We start from the raw sequence: 24,704 nt of genomic DNA on the forward strand, positions 1-24,704 counted from the left end.
TTTGGTGGTCATGCTGAATACTTCCCTCCCTCCTCAACATGTTGGCTAGCTGGCTTTGGCATGCACATTCCCTCCCTCACTGAACTGAGCTGTACCCATGCGGGTGCTGTAAAACTAATGTCCGTGAATGTGAACATGGTCTCTGCCTGGCTCTGATGGCCATCCAGGTGTGCTTGATGAGCCATTGCTGTGATTATCAGCACGGTGCATTAGCACAGCTTGAAGCAACTCAAGTAAATCAGAGAGGAGAGACGAGCATTTGTACTGCAGGTGGTCTCCAAACTACGTTAATGGGCTTCCACCTGCTGTTGGGTCACTAAGGCTTCTGGTGAGCCCCTTATTTTGGTCTCTTACAGGAAGCCAGCATTGGAGTTTGACTAAAATTAGGCACATTAGGAACACAAGTGCTTTGCCTTTCTTGGCATGTCGTTCATCATGTCTTCCTTTTAGTGCCAGAATTCCCAGTGTGTGCATATTCGGGGTATTTGGAGTTATACATGCTTGTATTTTTATTTTTTCCTTGCACGCGACAAAAGCCGTGCATGTCCATACAGATTTGGTGTTCCTGCCTGATGCAGTTAGCCCAGATCCCCTCCATGGATACACGCAATCAAAGGCAGCTCTGCTCTGTTGTGCTTTTGTCCCATGTTGCCATTTTTAGGGAGTTAATAAACCAGAATCTGTCACATCCACTCTGACTTTCTATCTCCAAGGATCAACATAGTGCTCAGGGCTTTTGGCCATGTTGGGGCGACTGCAGCTTTCACACTACAGGGAGCCAGAGAATGGGTCCCCATTGCATGTGGACAGATAAGACGAGGCAAGGGGAAGGGGCTGGCACAAATGTCCACTTTGAGAAAATCCACAATGGGCACACTGTGGCCTTTTTGGCGATGCTTTCATTAACTCAGCAGTTAAATGCCTCTCTTTATTTAGCTCTCAGACTGTGCAGACTATCAATTGCACCATTAAGACAATCCTCAATCACACTGGAACAATGGAACATTAAAATTTCTTTCTGGGTGCAGTACACTACTTTGTGATTACTGAGCCCACCCATTTATCTGCTGTCACATTTGTGTGGATGAGGTTTAGATCAATGCTGTGGTCATATTTCCATCTAGTATGAGATGCCAGACAGCAAATTAAAAGAGAAAGCTGTTGACTGTGGAGGCCTTCAGTATAGATTGGGAGTCTCATAAAATTGTACTTTCAAAGAATTGCTGTACTGTAGGCAGTAATAAGTGTATTAGACACTGGCCGTTATTTACATGGCTGTGTTTCTGTGTGAATTTGAGAATGTGTGCAACAAAGGGAAAAACAAGGAGGGAGCCGAGATTTGAATTAATAAACAATTAAAATAATACAGAAACAGGGCTGAATAATAATATTGTATAAAGAAATAGATGTTTGTTGTTGTAGCCCTCATCAGTGATGTATTAGCTCCCTTTTTTAAGTCCCCTGCACTAATCTGTGCTGCAGTGAGAATTCCACTGAGTGTGCGAGTCAGTAAAGGAATGAAGACCTTGGCCAGTAACCTCAAACTCTGCTGCTCCCTCCATGTACCCCATATCTCTGCTGTCATCCCCTGGCTCCCTGTGCCATTACTCACCACACCCTATTAAAGAACAAAGCCATACACTACATTATGTAGCATATTGCTTGACAAAAAGGCGTTGATTGTATTAATAATGGCTGCTGATAAATGCCCCCATTGATACAGAGGATGTCCTTGGCTTAACTCTGCCTCTCTTCAGTTTCCGACATCCTCCTTAACACTGGCTAGTCTGTGCCTCTGTGTTAAAGAGGCTCTCTGTGTCTTTCAGCTTGCCATTACATTTGTGTGCCATTTATGAAAGACAGAACTGTTGTTTACTTCAGTGTGAGTCGGACAAAGTCAGGGTTAACGTGGCAATGACTAGAATTAACCTTCTAAAAATATGGACATTGCAATGACCCAGATGTAAAAGTCACCAGTGGAAGTGAATGCCCTTGTATAGCACTGGCATTATTATTTTTTTAAAGTTTGTGTGTGTGTGTGTGTGTGCGAGGATTAAACCACAGGGCAACGATATATAACCGCTGGATAGTCCATTTGCTCGTAGATGTGGAGGCGGAGACTGGTGGGAGTGCAGTGGCAACCCGCAGCCTGTCCGATTAATTAGCGCAATTGGCATGAGTTCCTGCTCTGCCATGGGGGATGTGGGTGTGTTGTGCTGGCAGCAAACGGTTGACCTCCATGTTGTGCTGGGGCAGCATGGATGCACATTAGAGAGAAGCCAGTTATAACTGCCATTCCTGGTAGTCCTGGGATGTAAGTGATACTGTAATTTGCTGGTCATTCTTTCTAAAAATTCATTACCTGTGCTTTCGCATTGTAAAAGTCAGCATTAAGCCTTCCGGAGTTTTCCTGTGATATTACTCAATTTAATTTAATTTCTGCTTTCTTTGTGACTCAATCTCCCACCCCCCCACTCTCCCCTTCTCTCTCTCTCCAATCTTACTCATGCCCAGAGCCCATGCGTGCACTGCGGGGCCTCACAGCAACAGATATCCAGGCCAGGCAACTGTCCCTGCAGTGGGAGAATTTGGCGTTTAACCTGACACGCTGCCACACCTACTCAGTGTCCCTTTGCTACCGTTACACCACGGCAGGAGGTGGCGGAGGGCACAACACGACCGTGCGCGAGTGCCTGGCAGTGGAACACAATGCTTCACGCTTCATGCTGCGTGATCTGCCACCCTACCATGGCATCCACGTCCGCCTGTCACTGGCCAATCCGGAGGGGAAGAAAGAGGGCAGAGAGGTCACCTTCCAGACTGAGGAGGACAGTAAGTCCCAGAGGAAGTTATAGAAAAGTCGACACTGAAACACATGGCGAAAAACCTGAGAATGACATTTTGTATGAGAGCAGTTTAACTAACTATATTTCTTAAAACTGTGTGCTTTAGTAAAATTTTTTGGTAGTTAAATATCAGTGCAGAATATTTTCACACAAAATTTATTTGACTGCTATAGTTACTTTAGACTAGAAGTTAAACAAATAAAGATATATGATTATGTCATAAAATGCAACACATTTTTTGAAGGCTAAACAACTTTTGACCAAATTTCCTGGGTTTTTCCATGACATTTTCCTCTTTTGGGTGGGGCATCTGACCCCTAAAAAAACCCCCAAACTGCTCACTCTGGGCCTCTTGTCAAATGTCCATGACTTGTTAACATTTCTGCCAGAGTGATTTCCCCTGTAAACCTTTCATGGTTTGTTCTTTGAAGCATGGCTGGTTTTATTTAGATAGCTGGCTCGTGAGATTAAACTCTGCATCTATTATTACAAAAAAACAAGAATTTTATGAATATGAATTAGTCTAACAAAACTTATTTTTCCCTTCCCTCCCACCCAATTAATCATCTCACCACCCCTCAGATTGATTGTGCAACCCTTTGAGTGGGTCTTGCCTCCCAGGTTTAAAAGCACTGGACTAAAGTATGTCAAAAGCCCACTGAAGCATCGATGCGTCAGTTCTAACAATATCATCATCGTTATTATTATTATTATTAGCCACAGGGGCATGGTGCAGAACAACTGCTGTTACTTTTCATTCTGAACATGCCTGTGCACTGATTTTATTTAATTTCATTTACAATGCAGTCAAGATGCTGACAAAACAACAGCCATCCAGCTTCATGTGCATGCTATTGTCCTTTGTAAACTGAGAAAGAGACATTACTGTCACATCTAAAATTGGTTTGTCATTTGTAATAGCTACTGCACTGGAAAACATCAATTTGTTTAATATTACCATAGTAAATGTCAGAGTAGAGACTGTCCAGAACTGAGATATCCTCAAATCTGACCTATATGTGGGCATTATCTTGTGTAGTGATAATACCGTGAGTAGATTTTATTATTTTTTTTTTTTTGGACTCCACTGCACCATTGGTGGCTAAAATATCTATTTATATCGGTTTTGGTTTATTTCTGTTAAATTGGCTTAATATTTCAAAATGGTTAGCACTTTTACCAACACGTCTTCCACAAACATGTTATTAGATTTATGGTGACCGTCTGGCTAAGTCTGTCAGCATTACAAAATATCCTTTTCATTTATCAGATGAAAATAACATAGAAGAGAAAACATTATATCTGAGTTTCTGGCAACCTTAAGACAGGATTTTGTGCTTATTTATTATCTGCTATTATTCTTTTGTGCCATAGCACAGCTTCTGCACAGTGACTGGGGGAGAAATCAATTCTTCTGTGAAAAAAGAAAAAAAAAAATCAAAACAAACAAGATTGTTCAGAAGAAGATATATATACAGAGAGAGATGGGGGAAAAAAAGAGAAAGCAGGAGTTTTTCCGAAATGAGAAAAGATTCATATATGTATATAGAGACACAGTACACGTCAATTATAAATGCTTTTGCCAAAAGCCTTAAAAAGCAACTCTGTCCTCCAGACTAACTCAAATCAGAAATAACAGCTGACTCGGCTGTTTGGCTTTTGCTTCAGCCTCAGGCCTGAAACTCACACAGCAGTCTACCTCTGTACAGCGCTCACACAGACTGTGAGGACTGCTGCTGAATGTCCCCAAAAATTGTTAACACTGTATGTAGTTGAATGTGGAGACACTCATGGTGCCGTTCAGAAACAAGTTTACCAGCAAGTGTCTGACATGCTCAACATATTTTAACTCTGACAGAGGATCGTTATAAAATTATAATATCCTTTTCTGCCTTTTGTCTGTATTGTGGTTTTCCTAATTGATACAGCTCATAAATAAACTGTGTCCTTATCTGATGTTCTCAGCCTGCTGCTCTCTGGCTGCCTGAGTGCCTCGTGTGGTACAGCGTTCTGAGTCACTGTGACAATCATTTCTCTTATATTGACAGGAGAGGCTCACTCTGGGATTAGCACTTCAATTTCCACAGCAAATGTTTGTTCTGACAATTTCCCATAGTTCCTGGAGGCATAGCACCAGAGTCGCTCACTTTCACCCCGCTGGATGACATGATCTTCCTGAAGTGGGAGGAGCCTGTTGAGCCCAATGGCCTAATCACCCAATACGAGGTGAGTCCAGAGAGCTGCTCTGCTGTATTGCTGTGACCTTGCTCAATATATGACAGGTGATGAGTAAAAGGAATAACCAGTACGAAGTGCCTTGGTATAGAGTCAAACAAGTCTTTTGAGCTCTGCCAATGAGAGGAATGCCATTCTCCTGAAATAAGTTCTGTCTAGACGATGGTGGAGGAGGGTGCAGTGAAATGTAGCGGACCAAACTCTTCCATAGATTTTCAATTGTGTTACGACCTGGTGAATGTAAAGGTGTCATTATAGATATAAAGTATTTGAGTGGCGTCATTCAAATACTCATTTTTTAGTGACTCGTATTTCCCATGGTTCACTCATTTTTAGGTTTTTCCTTGGAATCGTCATCCATCTGTAGTTGGTGAATTTTCCTGTTATCAATAGAGCAAATTCATGCCTGCATCAAATTACCAGCTCACTATCACTGCAGGTCAATTATTATTTTTTTTTTTCATACAAAACAACAACAAAACATAACAGAACATCTCAACTTTAAAGCTAGCTTGGATAAAATGTTTTTATTGGGAACAAATTTAAATTTGAGCATCATACCAACTGGGCAAACTTCATCTACTGAGGAACTTAAGAGATGACAAGGATGAGTGATATGATGTTGAGCTATTTGTTGGCAGATGGTTAGGTCAAGCGGATAATTTGGGGTTTTCAATGCAGTGCGTTGTTTAGGGGCTTGATTTGGTGTTACACATTTATTTTTGTAACCAATGCCCAAATTCTAATAATCAAACAGCACATAATCAGTACATCCCCAACCACTTTGGATTTAATCTCGAGTAACAATCCAACATTTGAGGATCATCCTGGAACTGAAATGTTCCAGGTTTTTTTATTTATTTTTTTTTTTTTCATGCCTTTTGCAAATTCTCTCCATTTGTTGAGTCATTTCAAGTCCTTCTGCAACTCTTTGCTTTAATGTGCTTAGTCGCCAAACCGCTCCGCTTTTTATTCCAATCCATCAACTGAGCCGTTGACACAAGGTGCACAGCACTAGAAAAAAAATACCAGCAAGACAAATGACACTGACCCTGTGTATATGGCCCTGAACTTAACGCTGGGTTTGTCCCATTATGACAGGAGCCTGTGTGATAACTCACCTGTGCATTGTGTTATTGGTGCTCCGTTCTGTGGACAATGATTTTATAGCCACTGTATACTACAGCGGCGGCGTAGTGGTTAGTGCTGTCGCCCCACAATAAGAAGGTCGTGGGTTCAGTTCCCAGCATGTGTCTGTGGTTAGGCATCAGCAGGTGCCACCGCCTGTGCTGAAGTTTTCTCTCTGCTCTTCCAATGTTGTCTGAAGGATTTTATTATATAGGATTTGTGTTTTGACATGTAAGTGGAGGCTGCTCAGGATTTTTTTTTTTGCTCTGTAGTGTGCTGATCACCCTCTATTGACAGAGAAAGAATTACACAGAGCTGTAGAAATCCTTTTCATTTCTCTCATACTAAACCATTGACCACTCAGCCTGAGCCCATCGACCGCCATGTATTCCTGCCCGTTCTCCTTGCTGCTCTGAGCTCCGTCAGGCATCTTTTATGTCTGCCTTTGTAAAGGAAACAGAGAGGTCTGTCTGTGTTTAGTCTCTGGATGGCTAATAATTCCATCTTCACTCGAAGGAGGCATGAGCAGCTTTTCTTATGATAATCAGGACACCCTTTGGTTTGGCTTGAGTGATTTCTTCAGTGTGTGTGGTAGATGTGTGTGTATATACACTCATTCCTTGAAAGAAGTGGATCTCTAATGTACATTCTAATATAGTCACCCTTGTGTGATTGCAGTAAGGTTATTTCCTGTTAGCGCTCTACTCTTTTAAAGAGTATAAGTGGAAATTCTCATGAGAGCACTGTGCAGGCAAGAAAATCACCTTTCGAGGAAAAACTTACAAAAGATTACACTTTTAAAGGACACTCATGCAGTGTAATTTTTGTATTAACAAGAGTGGAGAGAACTTATGAACACTTAGGGGTATTGATTATAACACTTGAATGCACTTGTCAGAAAATAGTAGTTGAACAAGTATTTACCTCTCAGAATGTTTTGACACTTTCCAAGTTTGACTTTACCTTGATGTCGCTGATACAAAGTCCTATTGATCTAAAACTATGAACCTCCAGAAACAACTAGCACAGAGACTTAAAGTGAAGTGTTATAACACCGAAGTCACAATTTATGGATGAGTCCTTTGGACTTCTGCTGATTAGTATAAAAGGTGACCATTTTTTATTTTTATTTTTTTTTCTTTCAGATCAGTTACCAAAGCATTGAGTCATCTGATCCAAGCATCAACGTGCCAGGACCTCGTAGAACAGTGTCAAAGCTGAAGAACGAGACCTACCACATGTTCTCCAACCTCCACCCTGGAACAACATACCTAATCTCCGTGAGAGCACGTACAGCCAAGGGCTTTGGCCAGACAGCCCTCACTGAAATCACCACTAACATCTCAGGTAGAGACACTGACTGCCAAACCAAGTGAAGAGGTAGTCTGTAAAACAGAAATGGCAGCTTCTCGGTGTAGTGGCTGCTCTCTATGCCGCCTCTTACGCCACATACAGGTACTAGCACTCAACTTCACCCACCGTGTGCTATAATTGGAACCTGAGATTTCTCCCACTTGACCTCAGGATCATTTGTCTCTCGCAGAGGCAAAACTACTGCTCCCAGTGTATAAGACTTATTTTCCATCGGCTCTCTAGAATAGTGGCACATTGTCATCTTTGAGTTCTCAAGACATAAATTAAGTGGTAGGGAGTTGAGAAACACCACAAAGGGGGCACTACTGTGTGTTATGTATAAAGAAAGATGCAGTGCAATCTTGGGACCGGAATGTCACTTTGGAAAGTCTCAACGCTTATTAGTGGTGATAGAAATCCAGCCTGTGTGTTTCTGTTTCCTTTTAATGATGCATTTACATTTGTTAAGGGATGGGATTACACCTCTTAGGAGCACACAATGCAGTGACGCCCTCTGTGTTATGTTCAAACACTTGCTCTCTCTCTCTCAGTCCTTCTGCCCCTCTCTCCGCACAGATAGGCTTGGCTTGTTTGATCATAGATTTAGCACACAATCAGTGCTTACTGGCTATATTTCAGACAGAGCGCTGGCACAAAGCCAGACCACAGATAGAGTCAAAAAGTCTTTGCAGATCATCCTCAACCACCTCTATTGGCCTGCGGTGCTGAACATTCACTTTCACTGAGCCTCTCTCAAATCTGCATTGACAGCTAGCAAACACTGAACACCTTCAGCTGCTACTACTGTCAACATCTTCAAGCATTACCCACCGCAGCGTATCAAGCAATACACACACACACATGCACACACACACACACACACACACACACACACAAATGCATATGCATATGCATATGGACATGTGCTCCACCGTGGCTGATAAACAATCATCCTTCAAACAGATTCTATCTGGCAGCAGGCATCAAATTCTGTTTAAACTCTCTACAAACCCCAACAGACCTTTAATGTCAACAAATGCAGGTCCAGTTTTCCTTATTGGCTTGCCTTAATTGATGTAAACTCTTTTCTGGTGCAGTATTAGCGAGCCCCATTTAATATGATAATCATCGATTTTTCATGAATACCGTGCTCCACTTTCCCCCCTCACTAATTGATGACTGATATTAAAGAGAAATGCGCCGCCGCAGCTCCAGGGAGAAGCACGACTTTAGCCAAATACTTTCAAATGAGGAACCCATTCAATTTAGGCTCACTCCCCTGATTTTTAATTGGGCTTCTATCCAAGACAACTGGAAGGGAAATTCAAACAGTACAATGAATACTAGAATATGGGTATTGGGTATATTAGCACTCTTTGCCATTTATGCGTAGAGAGGGTTTGCTCTTTGCTAAAATTAAACGGTCTGTCTGTTTCATGAGACATTGAGGGGCTGAGTGCATTTATGCGGAACGAATAGAGGGACAAAACTGAATTAAAGTGGCCTGAAATAGCAGCAGTGTGTTTGTCTATTTTTGACATGTAAACTTGATGCGTTTCTGCATGTGCTCAGCTCCTACATTTGATTACGGGGACATGCCATCTCCCCTGAGTGAGACAGAGAGCACAATTACTGTCCTGCTGCGCCCTGCCCAAGGTAGAGGGGCTCCTGTCAGGTGAGGAAATGATCTCAAATGCATCCCTTGATACATTTTTTTTACATTTTTATATATAAAATATAACTTATTAAAGGTACACATCCGCTCTGTCCAGCACATACCAGGTTGTTGTTGAGGAAGAAACTGTGAAGAAAGTGAAAAGGGAGCTGGGTCTTCAGGAGTGTTTCCCCTTACCTATGTCTCATGGCGAAGCCCAGGCCCGAGGCACACCACACTACTACACAGCCGAGCTGCCACCCAGCAGTCTGCCGGAGGCCAGTCCCTTCACCGTGGGTGACAATCACACTTATAACGGCTACTGGAACAGTCCTTTGGATCCACGCAAGAGCTATCTTGTCTACTTCCAAGCTATGAGCAACTTCAGAGGGGTGAGTGATTGTCAAGTGCCAGTGGATAAGCAGATCAGCCAACACGAGCTTTCCACTAGCTGCCCGCATTAGTATTCGCAGTCAGCAGTGAATGGTGTTAATGAATATTTGTTATTACAAATGCTGTGGTGGACAGTGTAGGGCAGTTCACATTGTCTGGGCTCACAACCCTTGAAAGGGTATTTATGCAGTGAAAGGGATTGTTGGATGAAAGCATTCAGCTGGCAGTGTAACTATTTGGAAATTATGTATGTTTGCATCCCTCTCTTTTGATTCTCTGCAAACAAAGGAGGCCTGAAAAAGTGAATTACTCACAAGCTTTACTTACAGCTATCGATGCTGCAATTAGCTGGAGCTACTCAAAGTCAACAATGTGCTACCTCATTCATCTTTCATTTTCTATCCTTTTCCTCTTCTGGCTTAGTCCTTTCATTATCGCTTTCACACACAACACTTCTCTATTTCTTCACACAGCGAAACAGTTGAAGGCCTTTGAGAGCAGCAAGTGATTCCACAGGAGAAATGCTTTGATTCTTGGTTATCCATCCTTTAGCTAGGTAGCGTGTCATTTTGTGCTATTATATTACCACCGATTTCACTGTTCTTATGCATACACAACCTCCGGGTATACCAGGAGGATGCCACATTACCTCACCAAATTCCATTACCGGAAGCACCGCTACCTGGGTAATGCAATTACTTAACAATAATTGGGCACAGGTGTAGATGAGCAGAGGTGATAAGCTGCAGCTTTAATAATCGCCGACTGCAGCGATGTAAAATACTTTGCCGTAGGTAACGCAGCCCTCTGAAAGCATCAGCTGGGCACAAACACCTACAGGCTGGTTTAGCAGCCCGTCCGTAGCTGGTACTTTGCCATCGTGTCACTTTCTTTTTCTTTCTTGTTTTCGCATCGGACGTCTCTTTTATTTTAAAGTCCCGTGGACAGAGCCCGGTGGCTCATCCCCACCAGTAGCATCTTTTTCCAAGCCAGTGGAGAAACACACGGAGGGAGTGCAGTGTGAGCACTTCACAAAACCAGGCTGCTAAGCATGGGATTAGATGGGGGAGGCCTGGCTTTACCGGCGGATGGGATTAGGTTTTGTTTTGCCTGGCAGGAGGCCAGCATCCATGACCCACAATGGATGGGGTGCATTGCCAGATCACACACCCAGTACTGTTTTCCTGTCTTTTAAACACTGTCGCCTTTACATGCGAATACACTGGCAGTCAGAAGTCTGTAGAAATCTGGGCAACAGTCCTGTGTTAGGGCTGCAGGACTGAAACGACTCCTCTTAATGTGCTGGGAGGGCAGCAACTTAATTTGCAGTTATATTATAAAATCGAGGGCATTCACTTTTTCAGCATGATTACAGTCTCAGTTTGAATCTGGTGTCAATATTCCAGACACCAGGGCGTATGTTGCGTCTTTGTTGTGGATTTTTTGTTTCATGTTTTTAGTCACAAACATTTTTTTTTTTTTTAAATCAGGGGTTATTTTGTTTGGGTGTCAGCTAAAAAGCTACTGATTCAACTTGATTGAATCCATGCTACACTTTTGAAGAAAAGTTTGTCGCTGTGCATATAATAGCAAGACACTGACAAGTCACAGCAGGCCAATGACAGCATGGATTGAATCCTCGGGAAGAAAAGTGCTAATTATCCAAGTAAATTGAAATAAAGAACTGTAAAATAGCAGCAATTATGAAAAGATTAATACATAATACTACACTCTTACTTTCTTTCAGGAATGGTAACATTATTGACATTACAGCGTTATAATTTTTCACTTTACACTCTCCGGATAGCAGTACAACTCTTGGCTCATGCAGTCTGCACAGACTGGAAATACTCAGTAATTGTTAAATGTGTTATGTGTCGTTTTGTATTTCCCTTGTATTTTATCTTCCCACTTCTTTTCCATGTGCAGTTCCAAATTTCAAACGTTTTACTGTTCCAAAAAGCTCTTCTTTTGGAAGCATAAATGTCAATATGCATTTACTTAGCAACATTTTTGCAGTAATCTTTGGACTGTATACACAAGAGGGAAAAATAATTACCACATGCCTACTAATTTTTAAAGAAGAACAATTGCATACCTGCTCTTGAACTAAAAGGTTCGCTGGCGGTGAAAGCAGCTCTCTCTGAAGAATGGAACATAAGAAAACAGCCACAGATTTTCTTGGTTAAAACCATTTCTGATAATGGTTTCTGTGTAAGCAAGTGGTGATAAAGTTTTCATCTTTGGCAATCACTTGAACACTTTATCAAAATATAGAGTGAATTGTCAGCCTTCTTGCTTTATCATTTAATTGTACAGCATAATAAGTCAGTCTGTGTGGTCCCTCTCACTCTGTGTTTGCCTTTGATGTCTTGGTGGAGGGGGCAATGTTGCACTTAATCATTGATGAAAGCAGTAACAATGCGAGTGATTTGAACAGTATATGGGACAAATAATATTTGGCATTTATACACACTAATTATCTAAAAGCTGGCCGTCAGGTCTCCCTAATTGCTTTGCTTGATCCTTCTAAAGGAGTGCTTGAAATCCCGTACAGAGCATTCAGAAAATTTGTGGTTTTTTCGAGGTCACAGCACCTTCGCCTTATTCTGGATTTCCCAATTTTATACACACTGACATGTGCACAAACACGCACTGCAAAGCCAGTTTGGGCCATGTTGAATCTCAGCGTTTGTGTTCTGTCTTAAAAAATTGCAAAGAAACACCAGCCCCTCTGGTGTGATGTTGTGCGGTGTGTCTCCCATAATCTGGCGCTTGCCAATTAACTGTTCTACTGAGCCGGCAGCACAATTCAGATGTGCTGGTTTTAGATGAAGTAGAGGATTGTAGAGGCACAATGGCAAAGAACAAGCGGTGCATTTAAAGAATGATTATTAATTAGAATATGTCATACAAATAGAAATAACACCAATCATTTTCAAATGCAGCTGTTGACCTACCTACAACCCCAAAATATCTACCAACGCATATTATTCTTTGCTTATATGAGAGGTAAACTTTTTAAATGCAACTTTTTTGTGTGATGCGAGAATACAGTCAGTCGCCATGGTAAGCACCATCATCAAGGGAGATGTCTCAAATGTACTTCTTGTTCTTAACAAATCTTAGCATGCCAACATACTCTACAAAGATAGTGGGCGAAGTGCATTGAGAACATTGCAAACATTATGAATTCTTAAGTTAAGGTAAGGTAAAAACTTTAATCTCCCTGTGGGGAAATTTGGTTTACAATCAGTAGTCAATACGACATACACAAACAACAATAAATATAAACAAGACACGACCCACACATCCCACACCAATAGATCATAATAATAAAAAACTGACATCAGTGCTTATTAAGAGCAACAATATCAGAGGAGAACAGAGACAATCTATACATTTGGGGCGACTAAACCTGCGTGCTGAAGGAAGCTTGTAAGCTTGTAAGCATAACAAGTATGTTAGCACGCTAATGGAGGCATCATTTATTTGCATAACATTTTCATTGCAAGAAAATCATTTCAGCTCAATCGATCTTTGCTTCATCTTTAAAAGATGCACATAGTTGGGTTATGTAAAATGAATAGAATCTATCTTTTAAACAGAGTGGAAAATGTCTTCGTTGTCCCTTTCAGGAAATAACTTGCAGCCACAAAAAGACACACATAGCACACGGTCCTGCTGTTTTACATATCTAATTATTTTATGCATTTGCATCTTAAGACGCTTATTGCCTTGTCTCTGTCTTTTCAATCATATAGTGCAGGAATGTAGATTAAATTAACACAATCAGACAATTTCCCGTTGGTGAGCATAGCAGACGTCATTCACTGAATCGGTGCGGTTGATTGGTTTTTGCAAATGAAATGAAAAATGTCTGCTAGACAGCATGTTTGTCTGCAGGTTGTGCCTGCGATTGCAGATCATACTGTCAGGTTAAGAAATTGGTAAAGTATCTGTCAGCCTGAAATGGATTTTCAATTAAAAAAAGGCAATTAACTGGAGTTTAAGTTAAAGTGCTTTTTACTAATTTCTGAAAAGGCAAATTTGCATGATTGTCCTATAATGCCTGAATTAGCATCTGTAAATCTTAATTTCATAATGCATCTCCAAGAGGTTGGAATTGGATTACAGTCTTGGATCTCATTAGTGCTGTTTGACAAAGGTCCTATTCACAACACTGCAATGTCATCAGCTGAAATTTGAATGAAATTAATTCCTTTTCATTGTGGAGCATTAGTGTGAAACCCTCCTCTTAATTATACTCTCTTCGTTTCAACTCTCATCGTTTCTCCTTCAGCAAGAATCTCTAATCTTCTCAAACACGTCACCGCAGCACTCAGATTTGAGATACTTTGTAATTTCATGTCATTAATAGGCATTTTGTCCTTTTTGCTTGACTAATTTTTTCGTCTCCATCATGAAGTGAATTGTTTTTATTTCGAGAAGAGTATTGCAAACTACTCATGATTTGTAATTTGAGAAGAAGAGAATGGTTGAGAAAAGACAGTGATGTCAAACCGTATTTTGTCCAGACTTGACGTGTCATCGGGGGAGGGGGGGAATATTGTATTCTAATATTCATTCAGAGTGTGTGTATCTGCTGTAGTCTTATTTTAAAAATGATATATATGTGTGTCATTGCTGAATATTTCACATCATTCTTTTCTTTTATCACATCTTTTTTTATGAAAAATACAAAGGAGCACTCTCCCCTCTGACTACGTGTTTTCTTTGTTTTTCAGGAATCCAGAATAAACTGCATCCGCATTGCTCGCAAAGGTAATTTAACAGAAATATTTTTCCTCCCACAAACTCTGTAACTTTGAATACATTACAGTGCTTCATCTCAATAGTGCCTACCTTCCCAGGTTTCTGCGATAAGAAATTATGGAATTAATTTGCAACGCATACCGTACTAGCTTGTGATGTTATTCACCTCTCTATCTGGACAAATGTTCTCTGACGGTCCTGGTTGTTTCGTGGTGGGCCCCAGAGAAAAGGGCAACAGGCAGTGAGGGATTGAAGGTCAGGCTTTCATCCTGTTTGTTTGGGGGCAGACGCTGGGACACGCTGTATCAAAGACAGTCTCTTTGTTCTCATCAGTAGCCCACTAGATGGCTACATCTGAGGGCTTTGACCTCAGCATGGCCCAGAAGGGTTCTTCAGATCAAAACTTCCAGATGGAGCTACCTTGGCCTATCAGTATTAGAAAATCCTGCCCACCAGCTCCTCCACCCCACCCACCCTGGTAGCTCAGCTTCTGGAAATATGAAAAGGGCACTGAAATTGACTCTAAGTCCCAATGGCAGGAGAGCCTCTGTGCCATAATACACTGTCAGATCACGCATAAAAGTCATGTATTTATAGTTTTCATAGCGCCGCTACAGTAAGCAGAGCCTTGCAAATAAATTGACTTGGCGGGGGGGGGGGTATTCTTTAGTAAAGGCCTTTTTTGTGAGTGAAAAACTTAAAGACATGAGGCTCTCCTCAAGCATAAAGCCAAAGGCAAGGCCAGCCATTTCAGCACAGTGTCTCACTCCATCTGTGCCTCCTTGTTGGGCATTGATTAATTATTCTTTCACATGGCAAGGTTCTTTACACCATGTAATCCTCTTTTATTTCATGCTAAGCAAATTAATTTGCTCATGCAAAAATGCACAAAGGAACTTTAGTTTAGTTGCAATATTAATTTGTTTCAATGCAATGATGAAATCACTTGAAGAGGAAATAAGGAGGAAAATGGACAAAGGGGAGAAACATTTGTAAAGAAAAACCAGCATTACATCATCCCATACAGACTGTTGTAACCAGGTAACCATGTAACCATGAGGAAATTACCCATGAGGCAAATTGATGGGGAAAATGTCAAGGTGATTTCTAATTGTAAGGTGCGCGAGGTCAGTGTTTTTGTTTTTGTTTTTTTGTTTTTTTCCTGCTGTTTGAGAACCATGTGATCTCTCTACCATTAACATAGTCCCTGCATCATCGGTTCCTAAGCCGTTATTATCATGCAGCCCATCACAAGTAAAGTAGAGGCAAATGATTCTGGCTTGGATAACAAAGCTGGAGATTACATTTCAACTTCCAGGTGACAGTTTAATTAAGGATGCTCTGGCAGGCTCAACCCAACAACAGACTTCCATTTCTCCTCTAAATGCCAATTTCCACCATCGGGCAGCTGGCAGGTGCATGGATTCATGTGGAAATCTATTTCATGCTCATGTTTGGCTTAATGGAAATTTGTGGCTAAGTGTGGCAAAACCACCTTATCTATCCTAAATGTCAGAAAAGCGAAATAGATTTTTCACCTCCTCATCCACATTTTTAGCGAGTATAAAGCACCCTCGTATTTCACTTGTCAATGTAATTTTAGATGAAGTCAGAGTGTAAAATAAATATGGGGTTCTGAGTTTGTGACTTGGGCTGTTTTTTGAATGGAGCAGTGACAGACAGGCTGATATCAGTAGCTCACAGGTCCAAAGGCATTTTAGCATGATAGTGAGTCCCTGCGTAAGAGTCGAAACAAAAAAAATTCTTCTTTGACTCACAGTGAAAACTACAGTACAGCCATCAAATATGCTGTCTATGTTCGTTTCTGTATTCACATGTGCCAGAATGCCCATCATTAATTAAAATATCCTGCCAAATTATGAACTGATATTGTCCCACTTTCCTCTTTATTTAGGGTGAGGGATATGAGGAACCCATAAAGCGCCCATGGCTGTAGATAGAAGGGCTGAAACACGGCTGTTTTTTTCATTCCCGTGTCCCAGATCTGATTCCTCCCCAGCAGGCTGCAAGACACAGCTCTATCCCCAGGCTTGCTCTGACTTTCCGCAGCTCTCCACTTAGGTTGTGCTGTTCCAATAGGCTCAGAAGGGCTTGTTTCAAGGCTATCAAGGCCTGGAGGACACGCTAACACACACGGAAAAAAACTAGATCAGTGGGCCCCAAGAACAAGACAAATAAAGGCCCACTGCTCAGCACTATTTACATAAGTATGATGATTTATTCCAGAGAAATGAATGACCTGCTATTATGATTACGACCTCTCAGTAGCTCTTACTCATCAGGGCACCTTGAGATTGTATTGCACGGCTGTGTGGATGACTTGTCAGTGGGGAAATTTTCGTATTTAACTTAGCGTTGAATAGAATTACATGTCACAGTTTTATGCCTCAAACTATAGCACAGAAATGCATAAGTGCAACACCACGATCATAAGGACTCATAAGGACAACTGCACAGCAGATGGAAGAAAACTGGACTCTCCTGTCATATCTTGGCATATTGGCAATACTTGTGCAAATCTCCCACACCAATTTTTAGGAGTCTGTTCCTTCCCCCATCTTCATTCAGTCTCTGTAGCATCAGCACACATTTTGAGCACTCAAAATAGTTGGATGAAAACCTCCCGGATAAACAAACATATCCCTAACTCATCCTCTGTGCAGCTGGGGCAGCCGTTTTGTTTGTCAATATACAAGTTGTCACGTCGTATCTCTGCGGACTGCTGGTTTGTTGGCAAACTCAGACGGAGACAGAGGCACTGCCTACCTTGTTCAAAGCATCGCGTCTTCATTCACGACTCCTCACTGACTGAGTGGTGTAACGGAGGTGAATGTCTGCATTGTCGTGTGAAAAGTCTACAAGTGGGGAAGAAGTTCATTGAGTCATTCATTCGTCTTCTACCCCTGTATCTGTTTCTGGGTTGTGGGGGTGCTGGAGATAATCGCAGCTCTCATTGGGTGAGGGCAGGCTACACCCTGGAAAGGGCGCCAGTCCATCGCAGGGCTAGGGCAGAAGTTGTATTTGTAAAATAGATAAGACAAGTAGTGAGGCTAAAATATGTTTTTATATATTATAATATTCACAATGTTTGTGTTTGTTCCACACCCCCACTCCCTTATTTGCTCCATTTTGCATTATGCTTTTCTAATGATCATGTCTTTATCTCCGCTGCTAGTGGCCTGCAAAGATCACCGCAAGGCTCTGGAGGTGTCTCAGCACTCGGAGGAGATGGGGCTGATTCTCGGGGTGTGCGCCGGAGGTCTAGTAGTCCTCATCCTTCTGTTGGGTGCTGTCATCATCATCATTAAAAAAGGGTAAATGTCTGCTGACAACTGTTTAGTGCCGAACGTACCTCATTATGCAAAATCATACTGCATCTCCCACCTTGATTTTCCCTTTGTGTTTTGTTTTGGAGCACTTCAGTAATCAGTTTTTATACATGCTGAACTTTGTGAAAGGTCAGGCTCGTTTAGGCAAAATGCTGGACTGACAGCCGAAGCTGCATTGTTTTCACTCCCTTATGGTGCACCAGAGGGACCAAACAATTCTCATCTGCAGAGCCTATCTGAGTGTGAAGTATTTAATTAAAGGCGGATGCAATTCAATTAGCCACTTAATTACGCACACCAAGCAGAGGCCTGACCCTTAAATGAGATGCTAATTGGTAGGGAAAAGGTGCTTCTAGAGATTATTAGCCACTTATCCCACAAAAGTCTACAGTAGCTCATCTACACCTCTGGCTCTGCATTTGCTTAGCTGCAGCTATGGCCAGTTTTTCAAACAAGGCATAGTTGGCCTCACTTAAACACGGTACAATCAAATCCAGAGAACCTGCCATGCTAAATGTGAAGTTATGGGGCTGCAGGAAACATAATTAAATGGCTTCAGCGATATCCAGGCCAGGAATTCATTGAAGTTGAATTTTGAAAGTCACTGCAACTCTACATGTTGGTCCAGGTTTCTCTGCTAATCCGCCATGAATCTCGCTCTTAGGGAATTGATTGCTAAATTTGCTGTGACAGGAATCCACGTGGTGTAGTCCTTGAAGTGTAACGCTGAGACATATTCGATTGAAAGAAACACACATTTTTCTGCCTCGCTGCAATTTGGTTCACATTGCATTTGCTTGATGCATTTCCATGTGTCACGCGGCCACCTGCAGAGCCGAGCTCATGAACAGGATGGTGCTCATTTTCGCTGTAATCAATGCATTCTGCCCTCAGCTGACATTGCTTTCATCTTACATCTCTTCTTTCTCTTGATTTTTTTCCCCCCCCCCTCCTTCTCCTGCACTCTTACCAGAAGGAACTACTACTCTTACTATCCGTAAGTGACACCACCTCTATGCTTTTCCATCCCCTTGTGATCCATCATATACATGCTTGTGCTCTGGCTGTCATAAGTCATGGAGGGAAAACCATAATACTTAATCAACTTTGTTTATCTTCTCTATGTTATTTTTTCCTGAACATGATGTTTTCTTTCTGTGCCTCTCTCACTTCTGTCTCCATCCACCTTCTCCCTTGTATGCCTATTTTCCATTTTCTCTTCGTCATACTTTAATAGGAAACCAGTGAACATGAATAAGACACCGATTACCTATCGGCAGGAAAAGAGCCATATGGGCTCCATGGAGCGCAGTTTCACAGACCAGAGCACCCTACAAGAGGATGAAAGAATGGCTCTGTCCTTCATGGATGCACACACCTGTGGCACACGCAGTAAGACAAATGCACCGGCATGTGCACAATACAATGTAAACAAACCTACAATTGTACCTGAGCAACATAATGCGATTTCCAAACTTGACACACATCATCCTACTTTATAATCTCTATGGCTGTCATTCATTCCTTCCATGTCTGAACAATTCAGGAAGATAGTTACCACCGTGCATGAAAATTATTCATCCGTACACTCGGCTTTCACTGCCTGCTGGTACACAAAGAATATTGCAAGATTGCAAAGAAATGAGAGAATTTCACAAGTGAGGTAACATTTGAATGAATCAAAAGAAATTATTTGTGATTGTTGTCAGCGCTTTTCATCCTGCCCTACTTTCAATATCGTCTGTCAGCGAAAAGAGAAACATTTGTGTTCAGTCTAAAGTTGATACAGATCCTGGTCTGCTTCACCCACCATCAGAGACAGAGCTGCTGCCATATCTGCACGAGATCTAACATGAAGACATGTTTGCAGAGACAAGCCTTATCAAAGTGACAAGCCTGTAACTGTAATGTGTACTGAATATCAGTGTGCAGTGACTCATGACGAGTAACAATAACCAGTGCACAAAAGCTGACTCATGTTTTATGCAATAATCGGTCTTGCACATGAACTTTAACACCTGAAATTGCACCAAAGTTACAATTGTGTCGTCTTTCAGGTGATGCTCGTAGTTCAGTGAATGAGGCGAGCAGCTTGCTGGGAGGCTCCCCGAGGCACCAGTGTGGACGTAAAGGTTCCCCCTACCACACAGGCCAGCTGCACCCTGCAGTCCGAGTGGCAGACCTTCTCCAGCATATCAACCAGATGAAGACTGCCGAGGGCTATGGCTTTAAGCAGGAGTATGAGGTGAAGTGTCATCATTAAACTCCTCTCTCACTCACATACTCAGAGCAGTTTGTTGTTGGTGTCATGGATCAAGTCTGATTGAACATTACTGAAGAGGATTTGGGCTATATTATTTAAAAAATGTTCTAGATTCACACTGTTTAAATTTTTAGCCAACAACTTTTACTATAAATTCAGCTACGTGAACACCATACAGGCGGTGAGAAAACTAGAGTCAAGAACATTCAAACTGCAGATGTTTAAAGCCATTATTACAACCTTGCCTTCATTCTGACCCTGTAATTGTAAATGCGTCTGCTCAGCTTCAAATATATGCAACTTCCTTTTTGTTTACGTGCTGCTACTGTCAGAAATGCTGCAGCATCTTGTTTCCATGGAGAGAGAAGCGTGTTGTGTCCCGCCTGTATTGGGACCCAAAATCTTGCTCTGTCTCGTATTTTCAGAGTGTCATGCTGAAACTGTTGTGGTAGAAGGACTTGAGATGTTGAACTCCTACCTTACACCAGGCTCTGCCAGTGTCTTCTAATCGTCACCAAAATATAGCCACAGTTTCATAATAAAATAATGACAGATATCATATCACATAAAAATACATCTAATTGGATTTTTGCCGTTCAGCTCAGATTGTCTCAGCCCTTCCTTTCCCCTTGGTGTGCACAGAGCTTCGATGTGTGTTTGTTAGTTTGACTGAAATGCATAGTGAAGAGAATCGTATTCTGTGTGAAACAATGTGCCATTATAACAGCTGTACATCAAGGTTCAAGTGTGCCCAGCTTTTTAAAGCAATGGAGATGATTCTCCGATTTACATGTTGTGCAGAAAACATTCCCATGAGTAGTTAACAGATGTGATTTTATCCTCTTCAGCCATGCTGTCAGTGTAGGGATTGGTTTCTCTGCTGCTAAAATAGCAAAAGGGATATTGACATGAAGTTGCTTTGCCAGCTTTTTTAATGATGCACATGGTTGCTGTCTTAATTAAAACTGCTGGTCTGTAGACATGACTAATAGGTGTCTCACTGTTACCCATATTAATTCATCATCAAACTCAAAGCCTGCAGTGCGTCTGTCTGTCTGCCAGTCGGTCGGTCCATCCGTTAGTCACAGAGAAGTAAAAAATGTATGTAAATAAATGTACATAAAGTAGAAAAAGCCGATATTTTAGCTTTTGATATCAATGATCCCATTCTTTCACCTACTGCTCGGGGCATGTTGAGAGTTGCAGAAAAGTCATACATTGTTTTCTGGGTTAGGTCCCGCTCCAACATATGGTTTGGGACGTGGTTACACTGATGTACTTCCATGCCTGGTTAACCTGGTACTCACAACACAGCAGTGGAAAAACCAGGACGTTATAAAAGCTACAAGTGTGGTACTAAAAGAACAGAAATTATGACTACAAGAGATTTTTATTGTACTACTTGGTGCCACAGGAGGGGATGAAGGTCAGTCTCTTGGCCTTTCTTGGCTGGAGCATTAGACTGTAATTGGCACCATTGTTTGGAGGTAGGGGAGGTATTTTGGGAGAACTTCAAAACCTTGACAGCAAACTATGCTGCTCTGTGCTGTGGGCACGTTTTGATGGTTCTGGGAATGTTTGAACTTCTACTCTCAGCAATGGAAGTTGTACCAGTCAGAGAAGACCATTGCAGAAAAGACTTATGCCAAGCCCCACGTTAACTGTGCGACTGAATTTTAAGGATCTTCTTGGTGGATGTAAACTTCTGCCAACTTCCAAACTACACTGTGGGAGCATCTGTGTGAGTGATTGATCAACCTTATTTTCCCTAAAAGAAAATGATTTGCAGTGCAGACACACACACATAAAAATGTAAGAATTCAATAAAAACACGATGAAGATAAGTTGCAGATATAGTCCACAGCAAGATTTAGAATGACTATGGAGTGTTTAAAAACTTTTTGGACCCTTAAAGTTGTGTTTTTAGCTCCTTCATTTCATCCCTCACCAGTTTGTGATATTCCTGGACATGATACCGAGGGTACTGTGGTCGTCCAAACCAAAACAGTTTGATTATCTTCATTGGCTTTTTGTCAGAAAGAAACATTGTGTGCAATTACCGCATGTTATGAATCTTCTAGCCTAGGAGCCAGATTTGTTTAAATCTACTTGCGTAAGTGGAGGCCATCAATCTTCCAACACTCAATCATCCATCCTGCCTCACCATCGACTAAAATTAATTAACAGGGTTAAAAAAAGCAGCTGGATCACAGTGTTGCTGAGCATATGAATAAATCATCCTCATTTGGGTCCAAAGAAAATCTCTGCCGTGATGGCAGGTCTGATGAGGTTAAACCTCCCTCAAGGTGTCTCTAGCTGTTGAGTCCCCTGTCCCTTGCTCAAAGATTGTAGGTTGGCAAGTGGAGGACAGCTGAGTATGGAAGGGTTTAGTGTTAAGGGAGGAAGGATGAAAGGGTGGGATGAGAAGAGAGCTGTTGCTCCTCACCCTGTATCCTCTAAATAACCCCCTTTCAGTTGCAATATTAGTATTTACCTTCCTCTGCAGAGCATAAATGCTCTGTAATTCACAAACTTGCACACTTCCCTGAATGATGGCTAGTCAGTGGGGTTCAGTCCGAAGGCATTTCAGTCGTTCGAGTTCTCACACAAGTGACAAACATCAAGCATGTAGGAAATAGGTATCAGACGGGAGTGATATTTGGAGGTGAGAGGATGACACACTCTCATGATGGATGTCTGGTGATTTTCCATAATGATCTGGTGATGCTCAGATCTTAAAAACTTACTCTCAATATAAATCAAGCCGGTCAGCGAGGATTTAGTTTAACTGGCTTGACATTAATATGGAGGAGAAATGCTTTTAATTGACACTTACTATTAATCACCAGCTTATTGTTGAGGAACTTACCACCACTGTGCTTGCACCATGACTGCATTTAAATCGCTTGTCAGGTAATTGCTTGGCAAGTTTTTTTTTTTTTCTCTCTTTTTCTTTTTTTTATTCAGCCAATGCACAATGGAGTTTTAGCCCTGAATGGAACCACAGTACAAATATTTTTCTTTTCCAGAACATTGCTCTTCCTCGTCCCGCTGTTGTAGTGACTGCTGTCTCTAGTTGTATGCTTCATGGCACATAATGAAGGGCCCATATCTCTGAATGGCCTTCCCCAGTGGAATGATTGTGGCTGAGAATTTAGATCGCTCCCGGGAGAGAAGTCCATCCCTGTCACCCACAGCCTATGGCATTGGTGGAAAAAAAGAGAACGTCTTTTGTCTCCAGCTCATAGTTTCCCCCTCTGGAACTCTGCTTGTAGACTCATTAAATTGTCCCTCAAAGGCAAAACACATTCCACTCAAAAAAAAAAAAAAAAAAATCAATACGCACCTCTTTGTTTTTTTGTTTTTTTGTTGTTGTTTTTTTTCCTTTTTCTCCCTTTCGGTGCTCGAGTGTGTGTTTTGATGGAGTGTCTTGCTCTATTATGAAAGAAAATGATGAGGAGTATCAAATTACACACACCTGGAAGGTTCAGGTTTTTATTTCCCTGAAGAATACCTATGTTCTGCAGAAACACTGATCAAAAATTTACAGTCAGTTGTAAAGGGGCTTGTATGTGTGGCAGCTGCTGTCACTGCAGTCATATTGGTTTTATTTTGAGTGCTTGTGCGGGTTTCTTTTACTTTTCCGATGGGCAGTGAACTGTCTCTCTAGAATAAGTAACAGTGTCGCACAGGGTCCAGGTCTTTATACAGTTCATATTAGCAGTGTCATTTGGAAATGAAGCAAAGGCCATATTCTCCGGAGCTACAGGAGCTACAGATAAGGGTAGGACAGACTATGGACTATGGAAATTTATCATGTTTCCATTGTACAAGGAAAGAGGGGCAGAGGAGAAATACCTTGCTATTTTGATAAATGAAGCTGTGGATGATGGCCATGTGATTTAAACCATCATTTTATTTACTTTTTTTTTTATTTTTATTAAATTTATATATTATCTCAAACATCTTGGATTGGGAATTGACTGAATGAGGGTTCATAATTAATCTCACCACCACCATTTCTTATATATTACTATTATTTGGGAAAAGATAGTCCAGGTCAAAGTGAGATGAAAAAGGTTGAGTGACAGAATGTCAAGTTGTCGAGGACCGCATGCCATCTATTGGTTTTTCATTGAAGGGAAACAATAATGCACATATGATATGATGTGATATCGATAACACTGTGCTTTGTGTAGGACTGCACTGTACTCATTTTATGTGATCCTCTTAAACAACCATTGCTGCTGATCCCTGAGGCTTTCTAATTAATCAACCTCAGGCCTATGTTGTTCCCCTTCCCTTCAATATTCTGAGACTCTCTCATACTTTTGTATTTTTCCTCTCCCTGTTCTCTCTTCTCTCTAGAGGGAAGGCTGAGCAGAGGAGGGGTGGGAGCAGAGAAACATAGAGAACTCTTGAGGTCTAATGCCATAAACGAGGAGGGGAAAGATAGAAAAAGTAGCGAATGAGAGAAACGAGGATGAAGAATGTTGAAAAGGGAATGAGGAAATCAGAGAGAGAGGACGAAAAGAAGAAGAGGAGTGAGGAGGAGGTTGTAATCCGAGGCAAGATTTCCCTGGTTCTTGGCTCTGCGGGGAGAACTGCGGTGTAATCCTCTGCTCAGCATGCAGACTTGGGCAGTTTCACCAAATTCCCCCAGTGGCTGAAAACCAAAAGAGGTTAACGGGTTATGGATGTGTGTG

General features: G+C 41.6%; 1 protein-coding gene across 4 annotated transcripts in view; it reads left to right on the forward strand.

Annotated features, from left to right (window-relative positions):
- Window positions 1–24,704, forward strand: part of ptprub (protein tyrosine phosphatase receptor type Ub) — a 143,044-nt gene that overhangs the window by 95,839 nt on the left and 22,501 nt on the right. For 2 of the 4 annotated variants that reach the window (XM_029503380.1, XM_029503379.1), the window contains exons 8-17: window positions 2,515–2,832; window positions 4,963–5,072; window positions 7,355–7,556; window positions 9,135–9,237; window positions 9,335–9,608; window positions 14,358–14,394; window positions 17,582–17,720; window positions 18,709–18,732; window positions 18,973–19,127; window positions 19,793–19,980. In XM_029503380.1, the coding sequence (XP_029359240.1) occupies window positions 2,515–2,832; window positions 4,963–5,072; window positions 7,355–7,556; window positions 9,135–9,237; window positions 9,335–9,608; window positions 14,358–14,394; window positions 17,582–17,720; window positions 18,709–18,732; window positions 18,973–19,127; window positions 19,793–19,980 (1,550 nt within the window). Of the gene's footprint in view, window positions 1–2,514; window positions 2,833–4,962; window positions 5,073–7,354; window positions 7,557–9,134; window positions 9,238–9,334; window positions 9,609–14,357; window positions 14,395–17,581; window positions 17,721–18,708; window positions 18,733–18,958; window positions 19,128–19,792; window positions 19,981–24,704 lie in introns of all 4 variants that reach the window. The other 2 variants (XM_029503382.1, XM_029503381.1) reach the window with 2 other exon arrangements.

This window comes from Echeneis naucrates, chromosome 6, assembly GCF_900963305.1.
Source record: "Echeneis naucrates chromosome 6, fEcheNa1.1, whole genome shotgun sequence".
NCBI classification, from domain to species: domain Eukaryota; kingdom Metazoa; phylum Chordata; class Actinopteri; order Carangiformes; family Echeneidae; genus Echeneis; species Echeneis naucrates.